Source organism: Neltuma alba, unplaced genomic scaffold (genome assembly GCF_004799145.2).
Source record: "Neltuma alba isolate B1F8T4 unplaced genomic scaffold, ASM479914v2 tig00012322_pilon, whole genome shotgun sequence".
Taxonomy (NCBI): domain Eukaryota; kingdom Viridiplantae; phylum Streptophyta; class Magnoliopsida; order Fabales; family Fabaceae; genus Neltuma; species Neltuma alba.
The window spans coordinates 207,696-223,413 of NW_021636833.1; the positions used below are offsets into that span (position 1 = coordinate 207,696).

General features: G+C 35.4%; 1 protein-coding gene across 3 annotated transcripts; it reads right to left on the minus strand.

The window, feature by feature from the left end:
* Nucleotides 1-496: 496 nt before the first annotated feature.
* On the minus strand, nucleotides 497-13,593 carry LOC114726011 (transcriptional activator DEMETER). Of its 3 annotated transcripts, none has more exons than XM_028912572.1 (21): nucleotides 12,897-13,593; nucleotides 11,150-11,832; nucleotides 8,989-10,377; nucleotides 8,513-8,869; nucleotides 7,609-7,699; nucleotides 6,541-7,508; nucleotides 6,068-6,417; nucleotides 5,903-5,982; nucleotides 5,688-5,772; nucleotides 5,500-5,591; nucleotides 5,360-5,428; nucleotides 5,209-5,245; nucleotides 5,008-5,090; nucleotides 3,088-3,531; nucleotides 2,618-2,654; nucleotides 2,481-2,538; nucleotides 1,979-2,118; nucleotides 1,825-1,890; nucleotides 1,601-1,715; nucleotides 1,475-1,513; nucleotides 497-1,035 (listed from the first exon to the last, which is right to left on the minus strand). In XM_028912572.1, the coding sequence occupies exons 2-21, from the start codon at nucleotides 11,823-11,825 to the stop codon at nucleotides 917-919; spliced, it is 5,295 nt and encodes a 1,764-aa protein (XP_028768405.1). In that variant the 5' UTR covers nucleotides 11,826-11,832; nucleotides 12,897-13,593; the 3' UTR covers nucleotides 497-916. The 3 variants fall into 3 exon arrangements, with proteins under 3 accessions (XP_028768405.1, XP_028768404.1, XP_028768406.1); XM_028912571.1 differs by having other exon boundaries at nucleotides 12,812-13,593; XM_028912573.1 differs by lacking the exon at nucleotides 12,897-13,593 and having other exon boundaries at nucleotides 8,989-10,355; nucleotides 11,150-11,226.
* Nucleotides 13,594-15,718: the final 2,125 nt, after the last annotated feature.

Here is a 15,718-nt window from a genome sequence, read left to right on the forward strand (position 1 = left end):
TCTAATTAAGGTGCAAATTTGTTTCGAAAGTTTTTATTTAGGAGCGCCGAATATCTAAAAGTTTTTTTGGCTTAATGTTGTCCTGAAAAATTTCAAATCATAGTAATATCATCTTGACTGTTATCTAAGTTAAGTTTGACCATTAGTTGACCAAATATGCTGAGTTGGCGGGTCTATGTGTCATCTACATCATTTTCTTTTGGATTAAGATGCAAATTTGCCTTGAAAGTTTTTACTTAGAAGTGCTGAGTATCCGAAAGTTTGCAAATTGTAACAATATTGTCCCAACAGTTATCCATATTAAGTTTGACCATTGACTAACCACATATGTTGAGCTAGTAGGTCTACGTGAGCTGGTGGGTTCAAGAATTCTCATGAGTTTCTCCTCTACATGTATTATTTACTATATTTTTTCTGCTACACTTTTGCTCTTATAAAAAGTATCAAAATAAGAGTGAATGATAAAATAACAAATGTGTCGAGAGAGCTGTTTTTGTGTGTGAAAAATGACATTAGGGTTTTTAATCATGAATGGAGTGGATAACTCGTAAAAAAAATGAAGTGGATTACATGTGAACCTATTAACATTAGGGTTTTCAATCACAAATCACATGATCACTCTCTACTTTTGAATGAGATAACTACAATTGCTTTGGGTATAATGTCAACTATTTTTCAAAGAATTGCTGTCTCGGGCTTCAATGAAGATGATTTACAGTTTAATCCCACAGGCTTTGAGAATCTGAATCATAAATTAAAATTTCTTCTATTTTCTTGCTGGCTTGGTGGATTCTTTCATGTCAGCCTCAACCCAAGAAACTAATATATGAGGAGCGAAGTCTGCTAGCCAACAAGCTTCTGTCAATCAGTCAGTAATGCTAACACTTACTGGTAAAATTCCCATCATCATGTCCGACTAATCTCTTGTTTTCACTTTTCCCCCTCTGTTTAATCTACTAGCTGGAAAATGCAATCTGGCCCTAAGAGGGCGAGGTGCGCGCGTTTCTTGGTCAAACCCTCTGACACAAACAAACCCTGAAATGCAGGATCAACTTAGTAAAAGATATGCTGTATAGAATCGTATGTGAAGTAATCTCGGCCTCTTTAAACTTGACCTAGCATCATTTGTGCAATTGGTATAAATTAAAAGAGACCATTATTGTGTTGCATTTTAAGCATACTCATGCATACTGAACATGCAAACATACGTGTAATGCACAAGCTTAATAAGTTGGGTCAGGGAAATATGGATTTGAGTAGATCAAGTATTTCCCTCTCTAGCATCTTAGAAGTATGAGTGAATCAATGAAATGGCTTCCTCTTGAGCATAATTTTACAGTTTTGCTACATGGATTAATCAGAAAACAGTCTTATTTTTGCACGAGATGAAAATTTCCATCTTCTATCAACCATCAATGTGCCTAGCATGGCAACCAGATCATAGAACACAGATAATTGAAGGAGATCTGCGTACCTCTCCAAAAGCACTGTTGAATCCCTTGAGTCGAGAGACCTAGGAGACACAGGTATTTCTGGTGAGTAATGATTTATATAGTATAGGAACAGATATGTAGCAGACAAACAAGTAGAAATTTTGCACCTTTGAAAATGGCTGATACAGATGTTCCAAAGTACACAATCCTCCTCGGCAAATTCCATATCCATTCCCTGGGAACATCAATGGGTTGAATGCTCGAAGCATGGTCTGCAAATACCTGCATGTTTATAAAAGGTTTATAGACGTATCGGGTGAGTAATGAATTTAAATGAGAGTAGACTACTGTTGAGGTGATTGAACGGCGACAAAACTGATGTTACACTTACCTCATTAACTTGAAAGTAAGTACCATTTAGTGGAAAGCTCCCTCTTGTTGCTGTTCTACAAGGTATCTGCACATGGATCAATTTTAATATCAGTTAAGGTGGAAATGCAAGAAAACAATAGTGTCATTTTCCTATCATCACAAGTTAGCCTTACCAGGAGAGTTCCTCTGACTGTTTGCAAATTAGCTTCTCTAACGCTATTGCATGAAAAGCATGTCTTGTCATTGCATAGGCTGTTGGAGTCTTGGGATTTGCATCTTCTCTCCGGTTGCTCAATTGAATTTGCAGTTTCACCTAATGTTCAGTGTTGCAGTAGTGGTAATAAGTAGATTTTGATGATTCAAAGTTATCTATGTCCTTAACTTGCTGCAGAAGTAGTAATATAATCCAACCTTTGATTCACTTATATATTCCTCTCTGGCTTTCTTTAATATTTTTGTACATTGATAATATTTCTAAGATCTTACATAAGAAATCTCGACTCTTTTCACTTATAAACAAGAAGTTCGTCATTTTAAGGTTTTTAATTTAAATAAAGGAAGTTAAATTTTTTATACTCTATTGCAGGTTTTCTAGATAACATGCAAATGAAAGGGAAAGCCTAGCAAACATCATCTGTTCACTAATAGAGATTATTTTACACATCTTTTGCTGACCTGGTGTCCAAATTGCAAGAAGGTATGGGCTTGGGTCATCAGGTTCCCGCTTATCCATCTGTAAATTTTATCAAGCAAGTCAGTATAAAACTGAGATGAAGCTTATTACTCAATTTCGCAGTACAAAGTGAATTGACCTTTTCCAAGAGAGGATGAGAATCTGGAAGCTCATATCTGCATCGACCAGTTGTATCATTTGTAGTTTCATAGAAACAAAATAAGGGACTTGTCAAATATTCAGATAACGAATGCTTATGCTTAGTATCCTTACGACTAGAGCTACAGTATTGCAATTTCTACCAGTACATGTGTTACGATTTATGACATTCCTCATTGAAATAGCTTTTGGGCATTTGTTAATTCATGAAAAATGAAGATGTTAGACATCTTTATACAAGGTCATAAAGAAAGTTATGCTTATTTTATTAATAAATAATAGCTGAGCCCTACCCATTCCCATGGGTGATTCAGGTGTGGCGTAGGTGCAGAGAGAACTTTTTGAAGTTGGACCCTTTCCATGGGATGAAGGATGTCTTTAACAAATATTTTAAACTTTCCATTTCTGGCATTACTTTTTCTGTTATAAATAAAACCAAGCTATACTTACACGTAGTGTTCTGTCCGTAGCCGACTCACATTCTTCAGTTTTGGTGTAGGAATAGAATATGTAGCTGGATTTAAAGCAACGAGTGCCTTAGACAAGTCACCCTCCACAAGCTCCATGTTCTCTTGCAATATGTTTTTTATATTCATTGCAAACTCTTCGGTATTGAGCGTGATGGTTGGAATTTCATCAGGGTCCTCATAGAACGAGTCCTCAATGTCACTTTCCAATCCCTGTGTGTCTGGGCACTCTTTTTCTGGTGTTTCCGGTTCTTCAATGATTGGCTCACAGATACGAATTTCAGACGTTGCTTCTCCAAGCACATTGTTGTGAGGGAGACGCAGTACCGTTGGATTCATATTGGCAGTAGGATTTCTCTCAGTTGCAATGGGAACCGGATTACTCACCATTCCTTTCTCTTCTGGTCCAGGCAATGCAAGCCGGGCACTGTAACAAATGTATAGTTTCACCTTAGGGGAAAAAAGATCATTGAAGCTGCTCATATATGGTGGCTAGAGCAACGTACCTTAAGGAAATAGAATTAAATGATAGGACTTGAGGAAGTGTAAGGAATCCACGCTTAACAGTGCTTCTTTTTTTTTTTTTTTGGTCAAGGGCAAGAACCATCATCTATAAGTACCATAACAAGCATTCTACACTAGTAGATGTAGGACGTAGACATCCCATCCTGCACATTTCCTCTCAGCCTCTTAATTATCTGTCCTATCAACTTCTTAGATCCGTGGATGGCTTGGGAAGATTGTGTTATCGTTTACTTTCCTCACCAAACTCCCAATTTTATATGCTTCAGATTTCACATGTGGCCTATTGGATCTCTTTTGGGCCAGACTAGACCGGTAGTGGCAGGAATTGGCAGATTGTTGTTCTGTCGATGATTTAATTGATCATGCATTTTGGGATAATAATTTTTTTTTACATTGCTTTTCCCCTCTTACCCTTATATTTAATATTACTCGCATTAACGTACCAAAACAAAGACACTGTAATGGAAAGCACCATCATGGTTAGCAACCAGTTAATTGAACTGGCTGCAGCAGAAATATAATAATCTGGAATAATAAATCAAAAAAATAGGGCTAGTGATTTGGCAAGTGAAGCAAGCAGAACTGAATACCACATTGAAAAGAAAAGGGGGATAGAGGAACTGACAAACATGCAATGTGCTAGGAAAAAGACAGAAAAACTGAAGGGAAGCAAGTTTGGGAATCTATGGTAGAAAGTGAGGGTAGAGTTGAGAGGGGGTTTAGTTTCTTCCTAATGAAATATTTTTTCTACAACACAAAGATAAAAAGTTTAAGAGAAGTTAAAATGCTTACTAGTTCAGCTGAATGAAGTCCGCACATATTGTTTTTATTGAGGATATCTCTGTATTACTTAGAAATTATATGTCAATTTCTATGTAAATATTCAGACTTAGGATGTTATTCTTTCTTCCCTGATTTCCAGTGAGTGTGCGCGATTCTGTCTAATGTACATGCTGTATATATTGCTATATTCTCATATCAATGAGATCAGAGCATATTCAGATCTCTCCTTGCAAATATAATTCTATACACGATATAAAATGTATAGGAGGCCACGTTATTCATAAGCCATGAATAGTACAACTTGTCCCAAACTCTGTGCAAAGCATAGGCTTATGGGCTTACTTTATAGTTATGACCAAACTAGAATAAAACTCGATAACGTTTTTTGTCCATTTATCTCTTTGACCTCTGATTTCTTGTAGCTCATATAGCTATTTATTTTAACTGTGGAAATTGCACATTTCCCTGGCTTAAAAAAATGCATGTCAACTCTCAAGCAACCAAAAAGTTTCAGTATTCTATACGCTTCCATTCATGTAAACTCCTTAAGACGGAGGGAGTATATAATGAAACCAAGATATTTTAAGGAGCTAACCTTGCAAAAGCACTTGCAAAGTGTCTGCATTCTGCACGCATAGGACATGCATTACAATTCGGTTTACTCTTTGTACAGAAAACCTGCATGTTTGGAGCATGAGTTAATTTAAAGATCTTCTCTGCCCATGAAACACAGTTATTGCAACATGGATTCTGCCTCTCTTCTGAATGAAGTACTGAAAATAAATTATGATCATACCTTTCCAAAGGTAATCATCTGGTAGTGCAGCTCATACCTACATTGTGTAATGTATGCGTCAGTAACTGATTTACTTATGCTATAAAAGTAGTAGTGCCTGTAACACGTGACTCGTGAATGAATTGTGATAAATGGGGAGTAATGTTATTACAAGGTTTTCTGGTCAAGCTTGCACAATCTGGGCCAGAGATACTTCTGTATTGATTCCAACACTGGATACCTACAAGCACAGTAATTAGCAATTTTTATTTGGGAAATACATATGCTTATTGATTAGCAAAATAGACTTACAATTCAAGGAGGTGTAACTGAAGTGATTCAGGAAGCGGTTGAAGAGGGACCCATCCAAGTCTAACTGCTATCCTTCCAACATTTGTGTCAACCTGCAGAGATGAGTCATTGTAACCAAATCGGTCACAAAGCTTCCTGATGATTTGGATTAGCTGGGAAGTGGCAAATGGATTTCAAGTAAATCTTACAGGGAAAGCAAGATGGTGAAGCGTTAGAAGCCGTACACACTCCACGCTTTTCAGCCCCAATCCACGAATGCTTAGCAGATAATCTCTGCAGTAGAAGATTTTTATGGAAATCAAATAGAAAGGACATTATTAATGTATACTATATGCTGCTGGTATTTTTTTGTCTGTTACAAACTCTATTGATGAGAGAAATTAAGGCTTTGCAATTCGCATACTTTGCTTTATCAGGAGGAACATCTCTTAACCACTCCAAATCAATGCTTCCGTGTTCTCTAACCAGTCTGTCCAAAAATTCCTGCAATATAATAAACGTGATTTTTCAAGAAATATCTCTGGGGAATAAAAAATGGCTTCCAATTAACATCCCATAATGAACATACCTTCATTCTTTCTGCTAGCATATTGTTCATTCCTCTTTCTTTAATAGTTTCAGAGATTTCTTTAACTGAGGCACATCTCAGTGCTTTGTAGTCCAGTGAATCCATTGTTTCTTTGCTCCTTTCTTTTTTTGCCCCATTTGCTTGTGCTTGCTTTCTCAAATCATCCCAGTTAACTTTGTTCATCTTCTCAGTCTCAAGCTTTATTTTCCTCGATTTTGAAACTTTCTTGGGGCTCTCTATATTCGTGGTGCCAGAAGTACAAAGTTGCTCCTGTGGCTTTGGTTCAGCAATTCTATCATTCGAATAGGCTTGTCCATTTACCTCAGATATTCTTTTTTCAGCATGAGAACCTTCCATGTAATAACAAATGTTAGGAGAATTCTTCACCGAATCATACTTTGCCGTACTCAATTTCTGAGTAGTATTTACTGATTCTATAAATGGCATGCCATTGGCTTTTAAAATTTTCTTACCTTGATGATGGCTAGATAAAGGTTGATGATGACGATTTGTATCAGATCCTGATGGGGAGTTATCTTGCAGTTGGACAACATGCACACTTAATGGTTCATACGGGTTAATGGTTGGCAACTCCCGAGACATAATTGGCCCATATTGCTTCTCAGTCAATTTATCCACACTTCCTCCTATGTCCTGGATGCTGACACTCCTATAGTCAGTAGCCTGTGACTTGTTGATGAGGGAAATGGTTTCTGGCCCAGAAGACTCCTTACCATTCATTTGAGAAGCTTTCAACATCCCTAGTGCCTCTGGGTCATGTAACTCATAGTCCGTTGAATAAACTTCAGACACTCGCTTTTGTGAATTTCCAAAATTGAGCAGATGATTAAATGCTGAATGGGAAATGAGATCATCAATTTCATCTGATCTTGAGTTTTGTTCGACATATTTTGCGGGTAGAACCCGTCCATCTTTGGTTCTCTCTTCAAACAGTGACATTCCATTTACACTACTGTAAAATTCTTGGAAGAGAGTAGTCTTTCCTACCTGTACAGAATTTGTTGAATTTAAAAGTTGAGTCTTCCAGGGTTCACACCCAGTCGTAGGGCCTTCTGCTTCTGAATTGGAACCTGAACAGGATCTTATCCCACTGGTGGCTTCAACAATTGAGTGATCAAGAGAATCTTGTGACAATATGATTTCATCATTTGAGCTCTGATTATATGGACCTCCTATACTCATTTTTATTCTTGATGTCTCACAGTCTCTTAAGTGCTCACTTGTATCATGGGGAGGTACAAAGCCTTGATGGTAGGTTGGCTGACTTAATCTTTTGTTGGATGATATCATGATGTCATCTAGATTGACTATGCAGACTTCTGGATTTTCGACCACTTTTTCTGTACCAACAATACAGCTTGATCTCTTGTCACTTTCTGACTTAAGAGGAAACCTTGCTGCTAGAGACATGAAGGCTGAGCTGAAAAAAGAAGCAAAAGAAAGCATAAGCTTTTTGTCCAATTTCACCTCATCCTTCGCTATCATGGACCATTTTGGTGAGTCTTAGATATTTAACTTACCTTGAAAGATGATCTGAAACATTCTGAGTAAGGAAGACTCCTATCACTGAATCCACTACTGATCCCTTCCACCGTGAAAAGCGTCTATCTCCTGCAAAGGTACGTTTCATAGATGAATATATTTTGAAAGGCAATTAATGAACAAATAAAAAATAATAACAGAATGTTGACTTATTTTGCTCTTAATCTCATTTGAGTGCCATTATCTGTTATTGAAGAACTTTTATTGAGAATGTTCCAGCATGTGTTTTCAGCAAAGAAGTCCATGAATGTCTAAGCATTGCTCTCCAACCAAATGCACCAAAGGATCACAAGAATAGCAAGATTCTGACTTTATTATTGTGACAATGTTATGTGTATTACAAGAAATTGCTCTGGAGAGCCAGGGCAGATCAACTGTTCCTCAATACGTAGAAACAAATTCTTCTATAACGGATTGCTGTTTAACAGTCCAGGAATAAAGAATATAGCATGCAGTCCACATATGTTCATATCTTTGTATTAGTTCCTTTTCATTCTTTGCGTTGACATTCAAGTGATCATGTTATACCACGTTCTTCTCTTTTCATAGCCTTATGCTTTACATTTTGTTTCTTCTTTTCAGGAAAAGATAAGCTTTCTTTATAATTAATTCTAATGTATTTTAAGGTATAGTAATGACAAGTTTAATATCAAACTTGATAGAGATTATACTATGAGCCTTTAGTTAAAAGATTGTGCTTTTCAACTTTATTTGACACTAGTTATTGGAAAAACAGGGAGGAAAAAAAAAAGAAAGAAAAAGTGTCTGTCAACAGAATAGAAAGTAAAAGTTGGCTATTTATGGAGACAAAGTATCAACAAATTGTTAATTTTTTTTTTTTTTAGTATTTTATATTTGGGTTCAAAATATGATGTGTTGTACCTTGAACAAGATGCATTCGTGCAATGAAGGAATCAACTCTTCCACGAAAAACTCCTCTTTCCTCTTCCCACCACTTCTCCTTTTCCTTGTCATTTCCTTCAAGGCCTTCACTTCCTTCCTTGTCCATCAATAGTTTCCAGGTTCTCTCTGTTTCTGGGTCAAGATCCACTTTGGGTCGCGGTTTACGTTTTTTCGTGAAGTCGAAACTCTCATATGGGACAACTGAATTTTCTCCATTATACAGGACGATTGCACTTTGTCCATCCACTCTTGATATATTGTTGTCCCCAAGGTTGAGATCTTTGAGTCGACAAATGATCTCATCAATTGGTGTGGGATATATCTTGTGTAGGGCATCTGCAAATAAAGGAAAAAAAAAATATTTGTATGCAAAAGTCCTCTATCCATTGCTTAAAAATTATTTGTATTCAAAAAGTCCTCCTAAAGAACCCATTGCTTAATGAAATTTACGTCACCTGAGCTAGTAAGGCCATCACCAGCAGAGCAGCTTGATGTCTCATCAGTCAATTGTGTTTGAGATTTATTTTTGCCTTTTCTTCTTACTTTTTGTGAACCAACTTTATTTTGAGTTTTCCTCCTTTTCTGAGTTTTCAATACATTTTCATTCAGAGGTGTGCCATTACAATTTTCATCCACTTGGAAAATCTCTTGGTGTAGCAAGGAAGAATCAAGTGGATTTGTGGCAGAGACATATTGCTTCTCATTGGCGTGGCAGTATTTTCTCTTCAAACTGCTTCCTTCAACGCAATTGGACAAAATGTTCGGCACCAAATGAAGGATATTTTGGGATACTGGTATTTTGGTCCTTTGAGGGAACTCTAGGCACGTCTCTGATTGTAAGAGAACATTGTCAGTGCCATCTGTGCGACTACATTGCTCCAAGAATCCCTTGTTTCTTTCCTTGCATAATCCAGCATTGCCTTGAGTTGGACCTTGCTCAGTCTCTGACAAATTTTTAATCCTCATTTCTGTATTTGCTGACAAGGGTACATTCGCTTGCTCTTTCAGCAGGTATCTGTCAGTTAGCTTTTGATGCAATAGAAAGGCACCATCATCTGTGCTTCTGGGTTGCTGGTTTTCAACTGTAAATCCATCCTGCTTGCTGAGAAGCAAAGCTGAGTTTGTATCATAACATATGTTTGATGCACTGAGCAACTCTGTCAGCAACCCATTTCTATTCTGGATCTCCTGCAGATCGACTGTTTTGTTCTGGTCTTTGCATCTATTCTCTTCTAAATCAAAATTTAGAGCTCTCCTGCAAGATTTTCCAGTTGCTGTCACAGAACCTAAAGTCTCTATAACATCATCTTGTGGTGTTGCTCCTTCTTTTGGGACCTTCTTTCGTACATACTTCCTCTTTTGGGCTGGATTCTCCTTAGATTCTCTCTTCTTTCTAGTTTCAGGATTTGGAGTTCTTTTTGGCTTGCCTTCTACAATTACCTTCGGCCTATGTTTTCTTCGTTTAGGTGGTTTCTGCTCAGGCGTCTTATTCAGATCAATATCTAGGCCATTTCCTCTACGATGATCATTTTCAGAACCCTCATTATTGTTTTGTGATTGAGAAAGTGCTGCAGATGTGTCGACAATATGCTGTAGAAGTCCATCGCAATATTCCTGGTGATCATTTGCTGCGGATGCAACCAAGTTGTCTAGCCTGTCTGTCACCTGAATTTGACTTTCAGCTGTTACATACTTCATAAACCGGTCATCTGTCGATTTATCAAACTGATCCATTGTTCGTGGCACTGATTGGAAGGAGTTGGTGAAACTGAAGACATCATCAGCTTCCGTGACGGCTGCAGAGTTTTGATCATACTTGGGTCTGCAAGGTATGTAAAAACCACCTGTGAAAATAGTCTTAGTTATTCATCAATCAGTTGCAAAAAAATTATAATGGGCGCAGCAAGGCATTGTTTGCGCAACAAGAAGAAATGGAGTAATTTGTTTTTTGAACATTGAAATCTTCATGAAATTTTTGCATTGTAGTTTACTATTAAAGACGTGGGAGGGATACCAGTTTCATATAATTACAATTTACGTTGGAAAAAAAATGGGGAAGTAAAAAATCAATTACATTCCTTGCAAGTGTTTATAATTTCAAGGCTTTCCATGTTTTTTTGGTAATTTAAACAGAAAGTTTTGATCAGTGTTTTAGACAAGAACACGTTTTTCTGGGTTTCCATTAATGCCAACTGATGCTGACTACATCCTTTCTTCTTTCCTTTGATTGCATTTCTGCAGACATCTCAACTATTTTAATTAAAATATAGATGATGTCTACCTTGTATTAACAGGTATGAAAAGGACTCATGCAAATTTATATTTTTATAAAAATTGAAAATTATATGTTATGGATCATAAAAATTCCCCAGGTATTTACTTCATAGTCAAATGCTCAATGCTTTAGGAGAAAATCTTGCTCAAAACGTTATCAGAATAGATATGACATGAAATTGATAATTTCTATATTTCCCGGTGTCAACCACATAAATTCCTTTAAACTAGAATAATAGTAGAAATGCAATGTCGCCAATAGCTGAAAGGATTTCTCTTCCCTCAGTAATTTTTATTGTAATTTAAATTGCAGAAAATAAATTACAAAAGGGATTAAATTACCATTGGGTATCTCTGACTCAGATAGGCTACTATTCAGCAGGCTTGAGAATGAGCAGTGAGGGTCATTGTTCAGAAAATCATATAAGCTGCTGCTATCGCATTCAGAATTTTTATTTGGGACCAAAAGATTCGCATCTGTGTACGCTGTATCTGAATCTGCATAGTTCTTGTTTTCGTTGACGGTGAAACCATCTGCATTGAAATCTCTCCCGTTGCTTCTTGTGTGAGGATGAAATTTTGGAAGCACTGGCGTTCTTACTGCCATGCTTATATTTTCACTCAAGTTACTGTCAGCATAACCATTGTTACGTGCATTATTCATGAAGAGAAGTTCCAAAGTATTCAATCTATTGCCTTCAAAGTCCACATCAATGTCATCGATGACACTGGCTCTCTCAGAAGGAACCCCATCAAAATAATTGTACTCTTCATTATGTCCTATTAGGTGCACATTTTGATGTAGAACATTATACTGCAGCATCTCTTTCATGTAGCCACATCCAGAAACAGTTGACTTTTTCAAATTCCCTCCTACCATTTGGCTTTCCTGCCAACCTGCCGATATTGTATCAGGCCTTATTTGAACTGGCTTCTCAGGGGTGACAGGTACCCAAGAACCATTCATCTGAACTTGTTCCTCTTCCAGTGTAAAGAGTTTTTCTCCCAAGTTCATCATTGGAATTCTGGAAATTACAGGCAATATGACAATTTAATATTTCTTTCACCATTGCTTGATGTATTTATGGTAAGTTTGATACCATGTTAAAATTAAAAGGCTAAGAAACAACTGTAGACCCTAAAGCTCATTGTACTAATGGATAAGTTTTTCAAATAAGACAAGGTTTCAAAAGAATGACACTGCAAAATACGGGCACAATTTTATCCTGCCACGCCAGTTCTACTGATTCAATATTATAGATACCTAATACATGTGATTCACAAGCAACTGATTCAAACATTTAGTCTTTGACAGAGCTCAATGGCATCGTGCAATCCATGTAACCAAACCCACCTAGTGGGATAAGGCTTTTTTTTTTTTTAGACTGAATAGTGGGATAAGGCTTTGGTGTTACAAACAGGAGATAGGCCTCATAATACAGTTAACCTAAAAGTACCATTTGCCCTCAAACTACTCGTAACGAGTGTATTTTATTGGAAGTGGGATGCCATAACCCTGAGCTATTTTGGTGTTGTATATATACTTATATATACCTATAATTATTCCAACAAATTGGATTCAGCAGGGAATGACACTGGGGGGAAAAATTCTCTAACCCTATCAAAAGCAAATTATGACATAACAGCGTAGATAAATTTTCCTTTTTGATCATATGAAGGATCCAACGTAGCTTATAGAGTTTCTACTCCTTCAAGCTAGGTAAGATGACATGCTCCAAAATTGGGGGTGTTAAAATGCCAAGTCCGAAGTACCCAAACAATTTCATTCCAAAAAAAAAAGGAACCCAAACAATGTTAGTAATGAATGAAATATTTTCAAGGAGATTGAATATATAAACAATTAATACACACACACACACACATAAACACGAATATGTCAGGTATGCTTTCTACATTTTCTTTTGATACACACAAAAACAAACAAGAAGATACTTGAACTCCAAACTAAGCAAGGAAAAGATAAATATTCAAGAATGAGTGTACCAGGCTGACAAGTGTGCTTTGAAGAACCAACCACCAATAGTTGATAGAATATCCTAACAGATGAGAACGCAATAGAGGATCTCACCCGCGATTTGTTGCAATGTCTTCAACTCTTTGAGAATGAAGAAATTCCAGAGCTAATCTTGACAATGGAATGTGCAATAGCCGCAAAATGCTACAGGTTCTAAAGCACCTCAGACTCAGATCCACCTCTTGCTAGATTCTGCAGGAGGTTGCAGAAATTCCAACGCATGCATCAGTTTCTCTGTTTTATCCCATTCCGCAATCCAAAACCTGCCAAAAACCCCCCCACCACATTTCTGACCATTGCAACAAATTGAAGAGAAAGAAGGAAAACCCCTCTCAGTGGTAATTCAATAAATTCATGATTTAAATGCTGGAAAGTGAACGGCTTTGGTATTTTCCTCAGGTGGGAATGTTGCCCAACAACCAAAACCAAAACAAAAATCAAGGGTGATTATGAATGTTACTAAATTGACTGATTAAAACCCTGTATTAAATACACAGGATTTCTGCTACAATCTTGAGAATCTTTGACATGAATGATCATATCAAACACTTTCTGGGTTCTGTCTATCTTCTACCAATTAAGTTCTCCAACTTAACTAGCAGGGAAAATGGGATTAGAGAATAATATCTCTTGGAGCTAAGCTGACCGATCCAAAGTGAGTCATCTCACAGGGCATAGTCAATGACGGAATTAACAGAGTCAGTCTTTTAGAGAGAGAAAGAAGAGTGAAGGGAAGGAGAGAGGGGGAGGGAAGAAGGTAAGAAACCTACCAGTTAGGATGCTTACAAATATATAATTAATATTTAAAGTCTTTCTTTTTTGTTTGGAACACTGTGAGTATGAAATGGGTACTCTTTTTCTTATTCCAGATAACTTTTATTTTTTCCCCTTTATTCTCTTGCCACATCAAAACAACTTTAAACTGTACAAAAATTAATATATATATATATATATACTGTAACTCTTTTAAAAATAAAATTCTCATGTTTTACAATTTCGGGTCAAAATTGGAAACATGCGGTTCTGGGTATTTCATTACATGGCTCACAAATTGATTTAATATTTGGGGAAGGTTCACTAGCTCTCATGTTGGCTTAGATATCAATCAAGTAATATGCACACAAAAAAATGTATATCTAATTCCTTAATTCTACACAAAATTTTATTTTAGTCTTTTAATTTTGTAAGAAATCTTTTCAATCTCCTAACTTACTTTTAAATACTAACATATTAAATTTAATTTTTTTAAAATAGCAATAATTGGTAGAAGATTAAAAAAAATACTTTATGAAACTAAGCAATCAATTGAAATTTTGTATAAAATTCAAAGACCTACTATGCATTTTTACTTCATTAATATTATAGTTCTATTTTGTGGGCAAGGACAGTTAATCTCTAACACACACTTATTGTTACCCAAGTGATAATGTAATTACTGTTTTTATATGATAAATAAATCAATTACTTCATCTTTATAGTGAGGGGTTATCTGTTGAATAAATCAGGCACATTTATAGGATCTTTTGTTCATAGATAAAAAAAAATCTAATTTAACTAAATAAATTGAATCCCATTAAACTCGTTCAACCCCTTGACTAATTAAGAAATCCTGCCATGATCTTAAATTCTATATTTAACTAATTTTATTTTTAATCTGTAAAAAATAGTTTTTTTTAACAATTTTTTGGCTGGAGTTATCTTATTGAGTAGGTTCATATTGTCATGGGCACCCAAAAAAAAAAGTAGGTAGTTATGATTTTGAATTTGTTGAAACAAAATCTCCGATTTGATATTATAGTGATTTTGAAACTAACAAATTAGGATGAATGTTTTAAAATATCTTAACTAGCTTAATTGAAAATCTAACATTTCTATTTTTTTTACTGATTATTAAAACATGATTTGGAATAGTAATTAAATTTCTGATTATATATCTAAATTTTTTATTTGCATACTTTTAACATTAGGGTTTTTAACATTTATATAGGCGTGAAAGTAAAAATATATTTTAATTCTAATAAATTCTCCTTCATTATGATCTTCATAATTTTAAAATTTATACTTTCCATATTAAAGTTTGAAATGAATTTAATTTGTGAGCTAGATTTCTAGACTTTTGTTAATTTAATCATAGTTAAATATTAAAAGATATTTCGAAGGTTAAATGGGACCAAAATTGAATGATTTGAATATACTCATTTATTCCAAAGAAAGTATATATGAAATAAAATGAAAATATTTTGTTAATGTAAGATTATTAACAGCTAAATAATTCAAATTGAATATAAATAGGTTTGATATATTCAATACGAGTATATTTTACGAATTCAAATTAAAATAGGATTATGAATAAATGGTATTCTACGGAGGAAATTATTCTTATTTAATACTCCTCCTCCCGTCTTTAATATAGGACTAATTGTTGAGTTGGTTTTTGTCCTAAATATAATACTCATTTCTCATATTTATCAATTTTCTCTAAATTGTCCCTATGGATACTCCCTCAACCATAATCAAGTAGTAAAGGGAGAGGGGGTATTAAGAAAGATAATTATTATATTTTAGGAAAAATATGTCACTTTTCTTATAATTAACTAACTTACCTAACTTTCTTAATCTAATCAAATTAGTTAAATGGGTCTTATATTAAAGATCGAAGGAGTATATTATATGAATAGAAATACCTTGAGTTATCACACACACTGTTTTCTCTTTACCATTATTATAATAGCAACTTCCTATATATATATATATTAAATTTCAAATTACAAAAAAAAAAAAATCATATAGCTTCTCAAAGCCGCAAATAAACAGGAGATATCTTTGTATCTCTCAAATTACCCTTTCTCTGTAGTTATTGCAACTCGCTTGATGTG

What these genes read in the sequence shown, in the direction of transcription:
- LOC114726011 (XM_028912572.1), bottom strand. Translation starts at nt 11,825, where the DNA reads ATGATGAACTTGGGAGAAAAACTCTTTACACTGGAAGAGGAACAAGTT. An exon ending in TCTTGCAATTTGGACACCAG is followed by an intron (nt 2,119 to 2,480) that starts GTCAGCAAAAGA and finishes ACTGAACATTAG; the next exon opens with GTGAAACTGCAAATTCAATT. An exon ending in CTTACTTTCAAGTTAATGAG is followed by an intron (nt 1,716 to 1,824) that starts GTAAGTGTAACA and finishes ATAAACATGCAG; the next exon opens with GTATTTGCAGACCATGCTTC.